At 52.5% G+C, this 14,800-nt stretch overlaps 1 protein-coding gene across 1 annotated transcript in view; it reads right to left on the reverse strand.

Annotated features, from left to right (window-relative positions):
* The window catches only part of LOC120038426 (multidrug resistance-associated protein 1-like), a 62,283-nt gene that overhangs the window by 20,398 nt on the left and 27,085 nt on the right, over positions 1 to 14,800 (reverse strand). The window contains exons 15-19 of the mRNA XM_038984193.1: positions 9,991 to 10,078; positions 9,663 to 9,732; positions 9,226 to 9,352; positions 2,710 to 2,886; positions 951 to 1,118 (exon numbers count right to left, since the gene is read on the reverse strand). Of these exons, the coding sequence (XP_038840121.1) occupies positions 951 to 1,118; positions 2,710 to 2,886; positions 9,226 to 9,352; positions 9,663 to 9,732; positions 9,991 to 10,078 (630 nt within the window). The remainder of the gene's footprint in view (positions 1 to 950; positions 1,119 to 2,709; positions 2,887 to 9,225; positions 9,353 to 9,662; positions 9,733 to 9,990; positions 10,079 to 14,800) is intronic.

The raw sequence follows: 14,800 nt of genomic DNA on the forward strand, positions 1-14,800 counted from the left end.
ATTGACTGTATAATAGGAACCAGATAACAGTTGGGTCTGGTCTACTTAGTTCATTGACTGTATAATATGAACCAGATAACAGCTGGGTCTTGTCTACTTAGTTCATTGACTGTATAATATGAACCAGGTACCGGACGTGCTACCTGTCCCAGACCTGCTGTTTTCAACTCTCTAGAGACAGCAGGAGCAGTAGAGATACTCTTAATGATCGGCTATGAAAAGCCAACTGACATTTACTCCTGATTATTATTTGTGAACATTTATGAACATTTGAACATCTTGGCCATGTTCTGTTATAATCTCCACCCGGCACAGCCAGAAGAGGACTGGCCACCCCTCATAGCCTGGTTCCGCTCTAGGTTTCTTCCTAGGTTTTGGCCTTTCTAGGGAGTTTTTCCTAGCCGCCGTGCTTCTACACCTGCATTGATTGCTGTTTGGGGTTTTAGGCTGGGTTTCTGTACAGCACTTCGAGATATTAGCTGATGTACGAAGGGCTATATAAAATAAACTTGATTTGATTTGAGGTAACAGCTGGGTCTGGTCAACTTAGTTCATTGACTGTAGAGGAACCAGGTAACAGCTGGGTCTGGTCTACTTAGTTCATTGACCGTATAATATGAACCAGGTAACAGCTGGGTCTGGTCTACTTAATTCATTGACTGTATAATATGAACCAGGTAACAGCTGTGTCTGGTCTACTTAGTTCATTGACTGTATAATATGAACCAGGTAACAGCTGGGTCTGGTCTGCTTAGTTCAGCCCCCAGCAAGGACGTCCCATGCCTGAAGGAAGACACACACAGTGTCACCAGCACTGTCTGAGTCTACAGAAACAAAAATCAGTCACACAGAGTCACACTGTAAACCAAATCCAAACTTATCACACACACACACCAAAACACATCCCTGTTATAAACCCTGCCCTCTGTTTTGGGGTTACGACCTCTTACCCTGTCCTTGAGGACGCCCTGGGGCCCGATAACCTTTTCGAAGATGTGTTTGCCCACGTGGGCGTCGACCGCCGACAGAGGATCGTCCAATAGATAGACAGCACAGTCGCAGTAGACCGCCCTGGCCAGACTGACCCTCTGCTTCTGACCCCCTGACAGGTTCACACCCTGAGGAGGAGAGAGGAGGGAAGACACCTGTGTTAAAATACAACCATCAATACTGCCAGTACCCAAGGCCAGACATGGGTTCTCTATTCACTACCTGTACAGCAGGATACATTATCCCAAGGCCAGACATGGGTTCTCTATTCACTACCTGTACAGCAGGATACATTATCTCAAGGCCAGACATGGGTTCTCTATTCACTACCTGTACAGCAGGATACATTATCCCAAGGCCAGACATGGGTTCTCTATTCACTACCTGTTCAGCAGGATACATTATCTCAAGGCCAGACATGGGTTCTCTAATCACTACCTGTACAGCAGGATACATTATCTCAAGGCCAGACATGGGTTCTCTATTCACTACCTGTTCAGTAGGATACATTATCTCAAGGCCAGACATGGGTTCTCTAATCACTACCTGTACAGCAGGATACATTATCTCAAGGCCAGACATGGGTTCTCTAATCACTTCCTGTACAGCAGGATACATTATCCCAAGGCCAGACATGGGTTCTCTCATCACTACTTGTACAGCACGATACATTATCTCAAGGCCAGACATGGGTTTCTCATCACTACCTGTACACCACGATACATTATCTCAAAGCCAGACATGGGTTCTCTAATCACTACCTGTACAGCAGGATACATTATCTCAAGGCCAGACATGAGTTCCCTATTCACTACCTGTTCAGTAGGATACATTATCTCAAGGCCAGACATGGGTTCTCTATTCACCACCTGTACAGCACGATACATTATCTCAAGGCCAGACATGGGTTCTCTATTCACCACCTGTACAGCACGATACATTATCTCAAGGCCAGACATGGGTTCTCTAATCACTACCTGTACAGCACGATACATTATCTCAAGGCACACAGGGTGTTTCAAACCAACAACCTGGGTCCTACCAGTGGGCCTACCAGTGGGTCTACCAGTGGGCCTACCAGTGGGCCTACCAGTGGGTCTACCAGTGGGTCTACCAGTGGGCCTACCAGTGGGCCTACCAGTGGGCCTACCAGTGGGTCCCAGCACTTACAAAACCAGTGACCATGGCCTCCCCAGTAGACCCCCTCCTGTCCTCACCTTCTCCCTGATCTAACCCTATAACCCCCATCAGACCCCCTCCTGTCCTCACCTTCTCCCTGATCTAACCCTAACCCCCAGCAGACCCCCTCCTGTCCTCACCTTCTCCCTGATCTAACCCTAACCCCCACTAGACCCCCTCCTGTCCTCACCTTCTCCCTGATCTAACCCTAACCCCCAGCAGACCCCCTCCTGTCCTCACCTTCTCCCCGATCTAACCCTAACCCCCAGCAGACCCCCTCCTGTCCTCACCTTCTCCCCGATCTAACCCTAACCCCCAGCAGACCCCCTCCTGTCCTCACCTTCTCCCCGATCTAACCCTAACCCCCAGCAGACCCCCTCCTGTCCTCACCTTCTCCCTGATCTAACCCTAACCCCCAGCAGACCCCCTCCTGTCCTCACCTTCTCCCTGATCTAACCCTAACCCCCAGCAGACCCCCTCCTGTCCTCACCTTCTCCCTGATCTAACCCTAACCCCCAGCAGACCCCCTCCTGTCCTCACCTTCTCCCCGATCTCACTGCCGTCTCCAGCAGGCAGGATCTCCAGGTCTGGCAGCAGGGCGCAGGCCTCCACCACTCTGTGGTACCAGCTCTCCTTCCTCTCCTGACCAAACACTATGTTGTCTTTCAGGGTGGCATTCTGGATCCACGCCTGCTGAGGTACATAGGCCACAGAGCCCTAGAGAGAGAGAGGGGAGAGAGGGGAGAGAGGGGAGAGAGGGGAGAGAGGGGAGAGAGAGGAGAGAGAGGAGAGAGGAGAGAGAGAGACATAACATCAACAGTCATAGCTGCTGACGTTAAAACCAACTACATCATGCCGTGGTCTGGTGTCCCAGCTTCAGACTGGACCCCATGCCCCTGCTGACGTTAAAACCAACTACATCATGCCGTGGTCTGGTGTCCCAGCTTCAGACTGGACCCCATGCCCCTGCTGACGTTAAAACCAACTACATCATGCCGTGGTCTGGTGTCCTAGCTCCAGACTCTGGACCCCATGCCCCTGCTGACGTTAAAACCAACTACATCATGTCGTGGTCTGGTGTCCTAGCTCCAGACTCTGGACCTCATGCCCCTGCTGACGTTAAAACCAACTACATCATGCCGTGGTCTGGTGTCCCAGCTCCAGACTGGACCCCATGCCCCTGCTGACGTTAAAACCAACTACATCATGCCGTGGTCTGGTGTCCCAGCTCCAGACTGGACCCCATGCCCCTGCTGACGTTAAAACCAACTACATCATGCCGTGGTCTGGTGTCCCAGCTCCAGACTGGACCTCATGCCCCTGCTGACGTTAAAACCAACTACATCATGCCGTGGTCTGGTGTCCCAGCTTCAGACTGGACCCCATGCCCCTGCTGACGTTAAAACCAACTACATCATGCCGTGGTCTGGTGTCCCAGCTCCAGACTGGACCCCATGCCCCTGCTGACGTTAAAACCAACTACATCATGTCGTGGTCTGGTGTCCTAGCTCCAGACTCTGGACCCCATGCCCCTGCTGACGTTAAAACCAACTACATCATGTCGTGGTCTGGTGTCCCAGCTCCAGACTGGACCCCATCCCCCTGCTGACGTTAAAACCAACTACATCATGTCGTGGTCTGGTGTCCCAGCTCCAGACTGGACCCCATGCCCCTGCTGACGTTAAAACCAACTACATCATGTCGTGGTCTGGTGTCCCAGCTCCAGACTCTGGACCCCATGCCCCTGCTGACGTTAAAACCAACTACATCATGTCGTGGTCTGGTGTCCCAGCTCCAGACTGGACCCCATGCCCCTGCTGACGTTAAAACCAACTACATCATGCCGTGGTCTGGTGTCCTAGCTCCAGACTCTGGACCCCATGCCCCTGCTGACGTTAAAACCAACTACATCATGCCGTGGTCTGGTGTCCCAGCTCCAGACTGGACCCCATGCCCCTGCTGACGTTAAAACCAACTACATCATGTCGTGGTCTGGTGTCCCAGCTCCAGACTCTGGACCCCATGCCCCTGCTGACGTTAAAACCAACTACATCATGCCGTGGTCTGGTGTCCCAGCTCCAGACTGGACCCCATGTCCCTGCTGACGTTAAAACCAACTACATCATGCCGTGGTCTGGTGTCCCAGCTCCAGACTCTGGACCCCATGCCCCTGCTGACGTTAAAACCAACTACATCATGCCGTGGTCTGGTGTCCCAGCTCCAGACTCTGGACCCCATGCCCCTGCTGACGTTAAAACCAACTACATCATGTCGTGGTCTGGTGTCCTAGCTCCAGACTCTGGACCCCATGCCCCTGCTGACGTTAAAACCAACTACATCATGCCGTGGTCTGGTGTCCCAGCTCCAGACTGGACCTCATGCCCCTGCTGACGTTAAAACCAACTACATCATGTCGTGGTCTGGTGTCCCAGCTCCAGACTGGACCCCATGCCCCTGCTGACGTTAAAACCAACTACATCATGTCGTGATCTGGTGTCCCAGCTCCAGACTCTGGACCCCATGCCCCTGCTGACGTTAAAACCAACTACATCATGTCGTGATCTGGTGTCCCAGCTCCAGACTCTGGACCCCATGCCCCTGCTGACGTTAAAACCAACTACATCATGTCGTGGTCTGGTGTCCCAGCTCCAGACTGGACCCCATGCCCCTGCTGACGTTAAAACCAACTACATCATGTCGTGGTCTGGTGTCCCAGCTCCAGACTCTGGACCCCATGCCCCTGCTGACGTTAAAACCAACTACATCATGTCATGGTCTGGTGTCCCAGCTCTAGACTGGACCCCATGCCCCTGCTGACGTTAAAACCAACTATATCATGTCGTGGTCTGGTGTCCTAGCTCCAGACTCTGGACCCCATGCCCCTGCTGACGTTAAAACCAACTACATCATGCCGTGGTCTGGTGTCCCAGCTCCAGACTCTGGACCCCATGCCCCTGCTGACGTTAAAACCAACTACATCATGCCGTGGTCTGGTGTCCCAGCTCCAGACTCTGGACCCCATGCCCCTGCTGACGTTAAAACCAACTATATCATGTCGTGGTCTGGTGTCCCAGCTCCAGACTCTGGACCCCATGCCCCTGCTGACGTTAAAACCAACTACATCATGCCGTGGTACGGTGTCCCAGCTCCAGACTGGACCTCATGCCCCTGCTGACGTTAAAACCAACTACATCATGTCGTGGTCTGGTGTCCCAGCTCCAGACTCTGGACCCCATGCCCCTGCTGACGTTAAAACCAACTACATCATGTCGTGGTCTGGTGTCCTAGCTCCAGACTCTGGACCCCATGCCCCTGCTGACGTTAAAACCAACTACATCATGTCGTGATCTGGTGTCCTAGCTCCAGACTGGACCCCATGCCCCTGCTGACGTTAAAACCAACTACATCATGTCGTGGTCTGGTGTCCTAGCTCCAGACTCTGGACCCCATGCCCCTGCTGACGTTAAAACCAACTACATCATGTCGTGATCTGGTGTCCTAGCTCCAGACTGGACCCCATGCCCCTGCTGACGTTAAAACCAACTACATCATGTCGTGGTCTGGTGTCCTAGCTCCAGACTCTGGACCCCATGCCCCTGCTGACGTTAAAACCAACTACATCATGTCGTGGTCTGGTGTCCTAGCTCCAGACTCTGGACCCCATGCCCCTGCTGACGTTAAAACCAACTACATCATGTCGTGGTCTGGTGTCCCAGCTCCAGACTCTGGACCTCATGCCCCTGCTGACGTTAAAACCAACTACATCATGTCGTGGTCTGGTGTCCTAGCTCCAGACTCTGGACCTCATGCCCCTGCTGACGTTAAAACCAACTACATCATGTCGTGGTCTGGTGTCCTAGCTCCAGACTCTGGACCCCATGCCCCTGCTGACGTTAAAACCAACTACATCATGTCGTGATCTGGTGTCCTAGCTCCAGACTGGACCCCATGCCCCTGCTGACGTTAAAACCAACTACATCATGCCGTGGTCTGGTGTCCCAGCTCCAGACTGGACCCCATGCCCCTGCTGACGTTAAAACCAACTACATCATGTCGTGGTCTGGTGTCCCAGCTCCAGACTCTGGACCCCATGCCCCTGCTGACGTTAAAACCAACTACATCATGTCGTGGTCTGGTGTCCTAGCTCCAGACTCTGGACCCCATGCCCCTGCTGACGTTAAAACCAACTACATCATGTCGTGATCTGGTGTCCTAGCTCCAGACTGGACCCCATGCCCCTGCTGACGTTAAAACCAACTACATCATGTCGTGGTCTGGTGTCCCAGCTCCAGACTGGACCCCATGTCCCTGCTGACGTTAAAACCAACTACATCATGTCGTGGTCTGGTGTCCTAGCTCCAGACTCTGGACCCCATGCCCCTGCTGACGTTAAAACCAACTACATCATGTCGTGGTCTGGTGTCCCAGCTCCAGACTCTGGACCCCATGCCCCTGCTGACGTTAAAACCAACTACATCATGTCGTGGTCTGGTGTCCTAGCTCCAGACTCTGGACCCCATGTCCCTGCTGACGTTAAAACCAACTACATCATGTCGTGGTCTGGTGTCCCAGCTCCAGACTCTGGACCCCATGCCCCTGCTGACGTTAAAACCAACTACATCATGTCGTGGTCTGGTGTCCTAGCTCCAGACTCTGGACCCCATGCCCCTGCTGACGTTAAAACCAACTACATCATGTCGTGGTCTGGTGTCCCAGCTCCAGACTGGACCCCATGCCCCTGCTGACGTTAAAACCAACTATATCATGTCGTGGTCTGGTGTCCTAGCTCCAGACTCTGGACCCCATGTCCCTGCTGACGTTAAAACCAACTACATCATGTCGTGGTCTGGTGTCCCAGCTCCAGACTCTGGACCCCATGCCCCTGCTGACGTTAAAACCAACTACATCATGTCGTGGTCTGGTGTCCTAGCTCCAGACTCTGGACCCCATGCCCCTGCTGACGTTAAAACCAACTACATCATGCCGTGGTCTGGTGTCCCAGCTCCAGACTGGACCCCATGCCCCTGCTGACGTTAAAACCAACTACATCATGTCGTGGTCTGGTGTCCCAGCTCCAGACTCTGGACCCCATGCCCCTGCTGACGTTAAAACCAACTACATCATGTCGTGGTCTGGTGTCCCAGCTCCAGACTGGACCCCATGCCCCTGCTGACGTTAAAACCAACTACATCATGTCGTGGTCTGGTGTCCTAGCTCCAGACTGGACCCCATGCCCCTGCTGACGTTAAAACCAACTACATCATGCCGTGGTCTGGTGTCCCAGCTCCAGACTGGACCCCATGTCCCTGCTGACGTTAAAACCAACTACATCATGCCGTGGTCTGGTGTCCCAGCTCCAGACTCTGGACCCCATGCCCCTGCTGACGTTAAAACCAACTACATCATGCCGTGGTCTGGTGTCCCAGCTCCAGACTGGACCCCATGCCCCTGCTGACGTTAAAACCAACTACATCATGCCGTGGTCTGGTGTCCCAGCTCCAGACTGGACCCCATGCCCCTGCTGACGTTAAAACCAACTACATCATGCCGTGGTCTGGTGTCCTAGCTCCAGACTCTGGACCCCATGCCCCTGCTGACGTTAAAACCAACTACATCATGTCGTGGTCTGGTGTCCTAGCTCCAGACTCTGGACCCCATGCCCCTGCTGACGTTAAAACCAACTACATCATGTCGTGGTCTGGTGTCCTAGCTCCAGACTCTGGACCCCATGCCCCTGCTGACGTTAAAACCAACTACATCATGCCGTGGTCTGGTGTCCTAGCTCCAGACTGGACCCCATGCCCCTGCTGACGTTAAAACCAACTACATCATGTCGTGGTCTGGTGTCCTAGCTCCAGACTCTGGACCCCATGCCCCTGCTGACGTTAAAACCAACTACATCATGTCGTGGTCTGGTGTCCCAGCTCCAGACTGGACCCCATGCCCCTGCTGACGTTAAAACCAACTACATCATGCCGTGGTCTGGTGTCCTAGCTCCAGACTGGACCCCATGCCCCTGCTGACGTTAAAACCAACTATATCATGTCGTGGTCTGGTGTCCCGGCTCCAGACTCTGGACCTCATGCCCCTGCTGACGTTAAAACCAACTACATCATGTCATGGTCTGGTGTCCCAGCTCTAGACTGGACCCCATGCCCCTGCTGACGTTAAAACCAACTATATCATGTCGTGGTCTGGTGTCCTAGCTCCAGACTCTGGACCCCATGCCCCTGCTGACGTTAAAACCAACTACATCATGCCGTGGTCTGGTGTCCCAGCTCCAGACTCTGGACCCCATGCCCCTGCTGACGTTAAAACCAACTATATCATGTCGTGGTCTGGTGTCCTAGCTCCAGACTCTGGACCCCATGCCCCTGCTGACGTTAAAACCAACTACATCATGCCGTGGTCTGGTGTCCCAGCTCCAGACTGGACCTCATGCCCCTGCTGACGTTAAAACCAACTACATCATGTCGTGGTCTGGTGTCCTAGCTCCAGACTCTGGACCCCATGCCCCTGCTGACGTTAAAACCAACTACATCATGTCGTGATCTGGTGTCCCAGCTCCAGACTCTGGACCCCATGCCCCTGCTGACGTTAAAACCAACTACATCATGTCGTGGTCTGGTGTCCCAGCTCCAGACTCTGGACCCCATGTCCCTGCTGACGTTAAAACCAACTATATCATGCCGTGGTCTGGTGTCCCAGCTCCAGACTCTGGACCCCATGCCCCTGCTGACGTTAAAACCAACTACATCATGCCGTGGTCTGGTGTCCCAGCTCCAGACTGGACCCCATGCCCCTGCTGACGTTAAAACCAACTATATCATGTCGTGGTCTGGTGTCCCAGCTCCAGACTCTGGACCCCATGTCCCTGCTGACGTGGGTTGGAGCCCCACCTTGGCCAGCCTCTGTCAATGCCCCTACTATCTGTCTCCCTGGCTACACACCTGGACTGTCCAAAATAATACAAATATGGAAGGAGTTTCCTTTAAAACAACAAAACCCAATCACATCTCTCTCTCTCTCTGTTGTCAGCCTTAAGTGTGTATGTACCTTGACAGAGACAGATCCCTCTAGTTTCTCCATCTCCCCCAGCAGAGCAGAGAGCAGAGAGGATTTCCCTGAGCCAACGTGTCCCACCACAGCTACCAGAGACCCATCTGGGATACGTGCACTCATCCTGCAGAGACACAGAGAGAAAGAGAGAGAAAGAGAGAGAAAGAGAGAGAGAGAGAGAGAGAGAGAAAGAGAAAGAGAAAGAGAGAGAGAGAGAGAGAGAGAGAGAGAGAGAGAGAGAGAGGAGAGAGATAGAGCGAGAGAGAGATAGAGCGAGAAAGGGAGAGCGAGACAGCGAGAGAGGAGTTAGAGGCTGTGTGTATGTATACTACAGTAATAGAATGTGCAGTAAGCCTCCAACTGACATGAAAGTAACAGAGTCAAGAGAGGGGATGAATACATAACATAGGACAACACTCTTCTTTGAGCAATACCTCTTCAGAGTGGGGGCGTCGTTTCTAGACCAGCTGAACACCCCGTCCTCAATGGAGATACTGTCTGAGGCTGGGAACAGAGGAAGACATAAAAGAGAGAGGAACAGGAAGTGAGTAGAGAGAGAGAGTATTGAAGCCTCATCAAAGACTAACACATCAAACAGCATCTGGTACAGAGGCTGGGATGACCTTTCTGCCTGTATTTCTCACTCTGTCTGTGTGTGTTTCTCACTCTGTGTGTGTGTGTGTGTGTGTGTGTGTGTGTGTGTGTGTGTGTGTGTGTGTTTCTCACTCTGTGGGTGGGTGTGTGTGTACATATGTGACTCACAGCCTGCTACAGCCCTGCGCTCCACACTGTCCTCCTGCAGCTCCTCATGAGACAGAAACACACACAGACGTTTCATAGAAACACTGGCCTGCAGAGAGATGGAGGGAAGGAGAGGGAAAGAGACAGGGAGACAGATGGAGGGAGGGAGAGAGGGAGAGAGAAAGAAAGAGAGACAGAGATGGAGGGAGAGAGAAAGAGAGACAGAGATGGAGGGAGGAGACAGCAGGGAGAGGATGCATATTAGTGATGCGCGGGTTGATTCATAACCCGCAGTCCCCGCAGTTATATCTGCAGGCGGATGGGTTTAGGGTCATTAAATATTGAGTGGCTGAAGGGCGGGTGGTTGGCTGAAGGGCGGGTGGTTGGCTGAAGGGCGGGTGGGTGGGTGGCTGAAGGGCGGGTGGTTGGCTGAAGGGCGGGTGGGTGGGTGGCTGAAGGGCGGGTGGGTGGCTGAAGGGCGGGTGGGTGGCTGAAGGGCGGGTGGTTGGCTGAAGGGCGGCGGCTGAAGGGTGGTTGGCTGAAGGGCGGGTGGTTGGCTGAAGGGCGGGTGGTTGGCTGAAGGGCGGGTGGTTGGCTGAAGGGCGGGTGGTTGGCTGAAGGGCGGGTGGTTGGCTGAAGGGCGGGTGGGTGGGTGGCTGAAGGGCGGGTGGGTGGCTGAAGGGCGGGTGGTTGGCTGAAGGGCGGCGGCTGAAGGGCGGGTGGCTGAAGGGCGGGTGGTTGGCTGAAGGGCGGGTGGCTGAAGGGCGGGTGGTTGGCTGAAGGGCGGGTGGCTGAAGGGCGGGTGGTTGGCTGAAGGGCGGCGGGTGGTTGCTGAAGGGCGGGTGGCTGGCTGAAGGGCGGGTGGGTGGCTGAAGGGCGGGTGGGTGGCTGAAGGGCGGGTGGGTGGCTGAAGGGCGGGTGGTTGGCTGAAGGGCGGCGGCTGAAGGGCGGGTGGCTGAAGGGCGGGTGGCTGAAGGGCGGGTTGCTGAAGGGCGGATGGTTGGCTGAAGGGCGGGTGGCTGAAGGGCGGGTGGTTGGCTGAAGGGCGGGTGGCTGAAGGGCGGGTGGTTGGCTGAAGGGCGGGTGGCTGGCTGAAGGGCGGGTGGGTGGCTGAAGGGCGGGTGGTTGGCTGAAGGGCGGGTGGCTGAAGGGCGGGTGGTTGGCTGAAGGGCAGGTGGTTGGCTGAAGGGCAGGTGGTTGGCTGAAGGGCGGCGGCTGAAGGGCGGGTGGTTTGCTGAAGGGCGGTGGCTGAAGGGCGGCGGCTGAAGGGCGGCTGGTTTGCTGAAGGGCGGCGGCTGAAGGGCGGCGGCTGAAGGGCGGGTGGTTTGCTGAAGGGCGGCGGCTGAAGGGCGGGTGGTTGGCTGAAGGGCGGCGGCTGAAGGGCGGGTGGCTGAAGGGCGGCGGCTGAAGGGCGGGTGGGTGGCTGAAGGGCGGGTGGCTGAAGGGCGGGCGGCTGGCTGAAGGGCTGGTGGCTGGCTGAAGGGCGGGTGGTTGGCTGAAGGGCGGGTGGTTGGCTGAAGGGCGGGTGGTTGGCTGAAGGGCGGTTGGCTGAAGGGCGGCGGCTGAAGGGCGGGTGGTTGGCTGAAGGGCAGGTGTGCCACTGAAGGGCGGGTGGCTGGTTGGTTGGCTGAAGGGCGGGTTGAATAAATAGAAGCAATCCCTTGATTGTGCAATTTAGGCTACATGGAGGTTGTCTTATATTATTTCAGGCTATATGACATTAGCACAGTGTAGCCTGTTATCGCTGGAGTTACCAGTGTAGCCTGTTATCGCTGGAGTTACCAGTGTAGCCTGTTATCGCTGGAGTTACCAGTGTAGCCTGTTATCGCTGGAGTTACCAGTGTAGCCTGTTATCGCTGGAGTTACCAGTGTAGCCTGTTATCGCTGGAGTTACCAGTGTAGCCTGTTATCGCTGGAGTTACCAGTGTAGCCTGTTATCGCTGGAGTTACCAGTGTAGCCTGTTATCGCTGGAGTTACCAGTGTAGCCTGTTATCGCTGGAGTTACCAGTGTAGCCTGTTATCGCTGGAGTTACCAGTGTAGCCTGTTATCGCTGGAGTTACCAGTGTAGCCTGTTATCGCTGGAGTTACCAGTGTAGCCTGTTATCGCTGGAGTTACCAGTGTAGCCTGTTATCGCTGGAGATACCAGTGTAGCCTGTTATCGCTGGAGATACCAGTGTAGCCTGTTATCGCTGGAGTTACCAGTGTAGCCTGTTATCGCTGGAGTTACCAGTGTAGCCTGTTATCGCTGGAGTTACCAGTGTAGCCTGTTATCCCTGGAGTTACCAGTGTAGCCTGTTATCCCTGGAGTTACCAGTGTAGCCTGTTATCCCTGGAGTTACCAGTGTAGCCTGTTATCCCTGGAGTTACCAGTGTAGCCTGTTATCCCTGGAGTTACCAGTGTAGCCTGTTATCCCTGGAGTTACCAGTGTAGCCTGTTATCGCTGGAGTTACCAGTGTAGCCTGTTATCGCTGGAGTTACCAGTGTAGCCTGTTATCGCTGGAGTTACCAGTGTAGCCTGTTATCGCTGGAGTTACCAGTGTAGCCTGTTATCGCTGGAGTTACCAGTGTAGCCTGTTATCGCTGGAGTTACCAGTGTAGCCTGTTATCGCTGGAGTTACCAGTGTAGCCTGTTATCGCTGGAGTTACCAGTGTAGCCTGTTATCGCTGGAGTTACCAGTGTAGCCTGTTATCGCTGGAGTTACCAGTGTAGCCTGTTATCGCTGGAGTTACCAGTGTAGCCTGTTATCGCTGGAGTTACCAGTGTAGCCTGTTATCGCTGGAGTTACCAGTGTAGCCTGTTATCGCTGGAGTTACCAGTGTAGCCTGTTATCGCTAGAGTTACCAGTGTAGCCTGTTATCGCTGGAGTTACCAGTGTAGCCTGTTATCGCTGGAGTTACCAGTGTAGCCTGTTATCGCTGGAGTTACCAGTGTAGCCTGTTATCGCTGGAGTTACCAGTGTAGCCTGTTATCGCTGGAGTTACCAGTGTAGCCTGTTATCGCTGGAGTTACCAGTGTAGCCTGTTATCGCTGGAGTTACCAGTGTAGCCTGTTATCGCTGGAGTTACCAGTGTAGCCTGTTATCGCTGGAGTTACCAGTGTAGCCTGTTATCGCTGGAGATTACCAGTGTAGCCTGTTATCGCTGGAGATACCAGTGTAGCCTGTTATCGCTGGAGTTACCAGTGTAGCCTGTTATCGCTGGAGTTACCAGTGTAGCCTGTTATCGCTGGAGTTACCAGTGTAGCCTGTTATCGCTGGAGTTACCAGTGTAGCCTGTTATCGCTGGAGTTACCAGTGTAGCCTGTTATCGCTGGAGTTACCAGTGTAGCCTGTTATCGCTGGAGTTACCAGTGTAGCCTGTTATCGCTGGAGTTACCAGTGTAGCCTGTTATCACTGGAGTTACCAGTGTAGCCTGTTATCACTGGAGTTACCAGTGTAGCCTGTTATCGCTGGAGTTACCAGTATAGCCTGTTATCGCTGGAGTTACCAGCGTAGCCTGTTATCGCTGGACAATTTATAGAATGACAAAAATCGTCCGTCTGGAATACGGACATTCCGGTATATTAAATACATAACCAACGTTCTGTAGTAATACTAGTCCCGTGTGAATAGGGCTTTATCCTTAATAATAAATACATAACCAACGTTCTGTAGTAATACTAGTCCCATGTGAATAGGGCTTTATCCTTAATAATAAATACATAACCAACGTTCTGTAGTAATACTAGTCCCGTGTGAATAGGGCTTTATCCTTAATAATAAATACATAACCAACGTTCTGTAGTAATACTAGTCCCGTGTGAATAGGGCTTTATCCTTAATAATAAATACATAACCAACGTTCTGTAGTAATACTAGTCCTGTGTGAATAGGGCTTTATCCTTAATAATAAATACATAACCAACGTTCTGTAGTAACACTAGTCCCATGTGAATAGGGCTTTATCCTTAATAATAAATACATAACCAACGTTCTGTAGTAACACTAGTCCCGTGTGAATAGGGCTTTATCCTTAATAATAAATACATAACCAACGTTCTGTAGTAACACTAGTCCCATGTGAATAGGGCTTTATCCTTAATAATAAATACATAACCAACGTTCTGTAGTAACACTAGTCCTGTGTGAATAGGGCTTTATCCTTAATAATAAATACATAACCAACGTTCTGTAGTAACACTAGTCCCATGTGAATAGGGCTTTACCCTTAATAATAAATACATAACCAACGTTCTGTAGTAACACTAGTCCCATGTGAATAGGGCTTTATCCTTAATAATAAATACATAACCAACGTTCTGTAGTAACACTAGTCCCGTGTGAATAGGGCTTTACCCTTAATAATAGCCCAACTCCAGCAGAATTCAGTTTTTCTTACAGTAAAATAATACATCAAATGTAGGCAAAATGTGGACTTGGGAACAGGAGAGAAATATGATTTATTCTTCTGCATCATGAAAGAATGCTATACTAGTTAGATACCATCTGTAGAGGTGCTGTCTTCATCATGAGAGAATGCAATGCTGAGTTAGTTACCGTCTGTAGAGGTGCTATCTTCATCAGCGTCATAAAAGCTGATAGTATTTCAACCACATAAAATATATCTCGAAGCCCAACTGAAGTCTTATCAGAAACACGTTGGGTCGTTTTCACAGCTTACTTTTTCCTTACAACCAGTCAAACTGATGTCATTTGGACATTTAAACAGAACATCTTTCCCCGTTTTTTAAGTTGCTTTATTGTATTTTCTCCCCGGTCCCTAAACGTCTTTATTGTATTTTCTCCCCGGTCCCTAAACGTCTTTATTGTATTTTCTCCCCGGTCCCT

This window comes from Salvelinus namaycush, unplaced genomic scaffold (assembly GCF_016432855.1).
Source record: "Salvelinus namaycush isolate Seneca unplaced genomic scaffold, SaNama_1.0 Scaffold22, whole genome shotgun sequence".
NCBI lineage: Eukaryota > Metazoa > Chordata > Actinopteri > Salmoniformes > Salmonidae > Salvelinus > Salvelinus namaycush.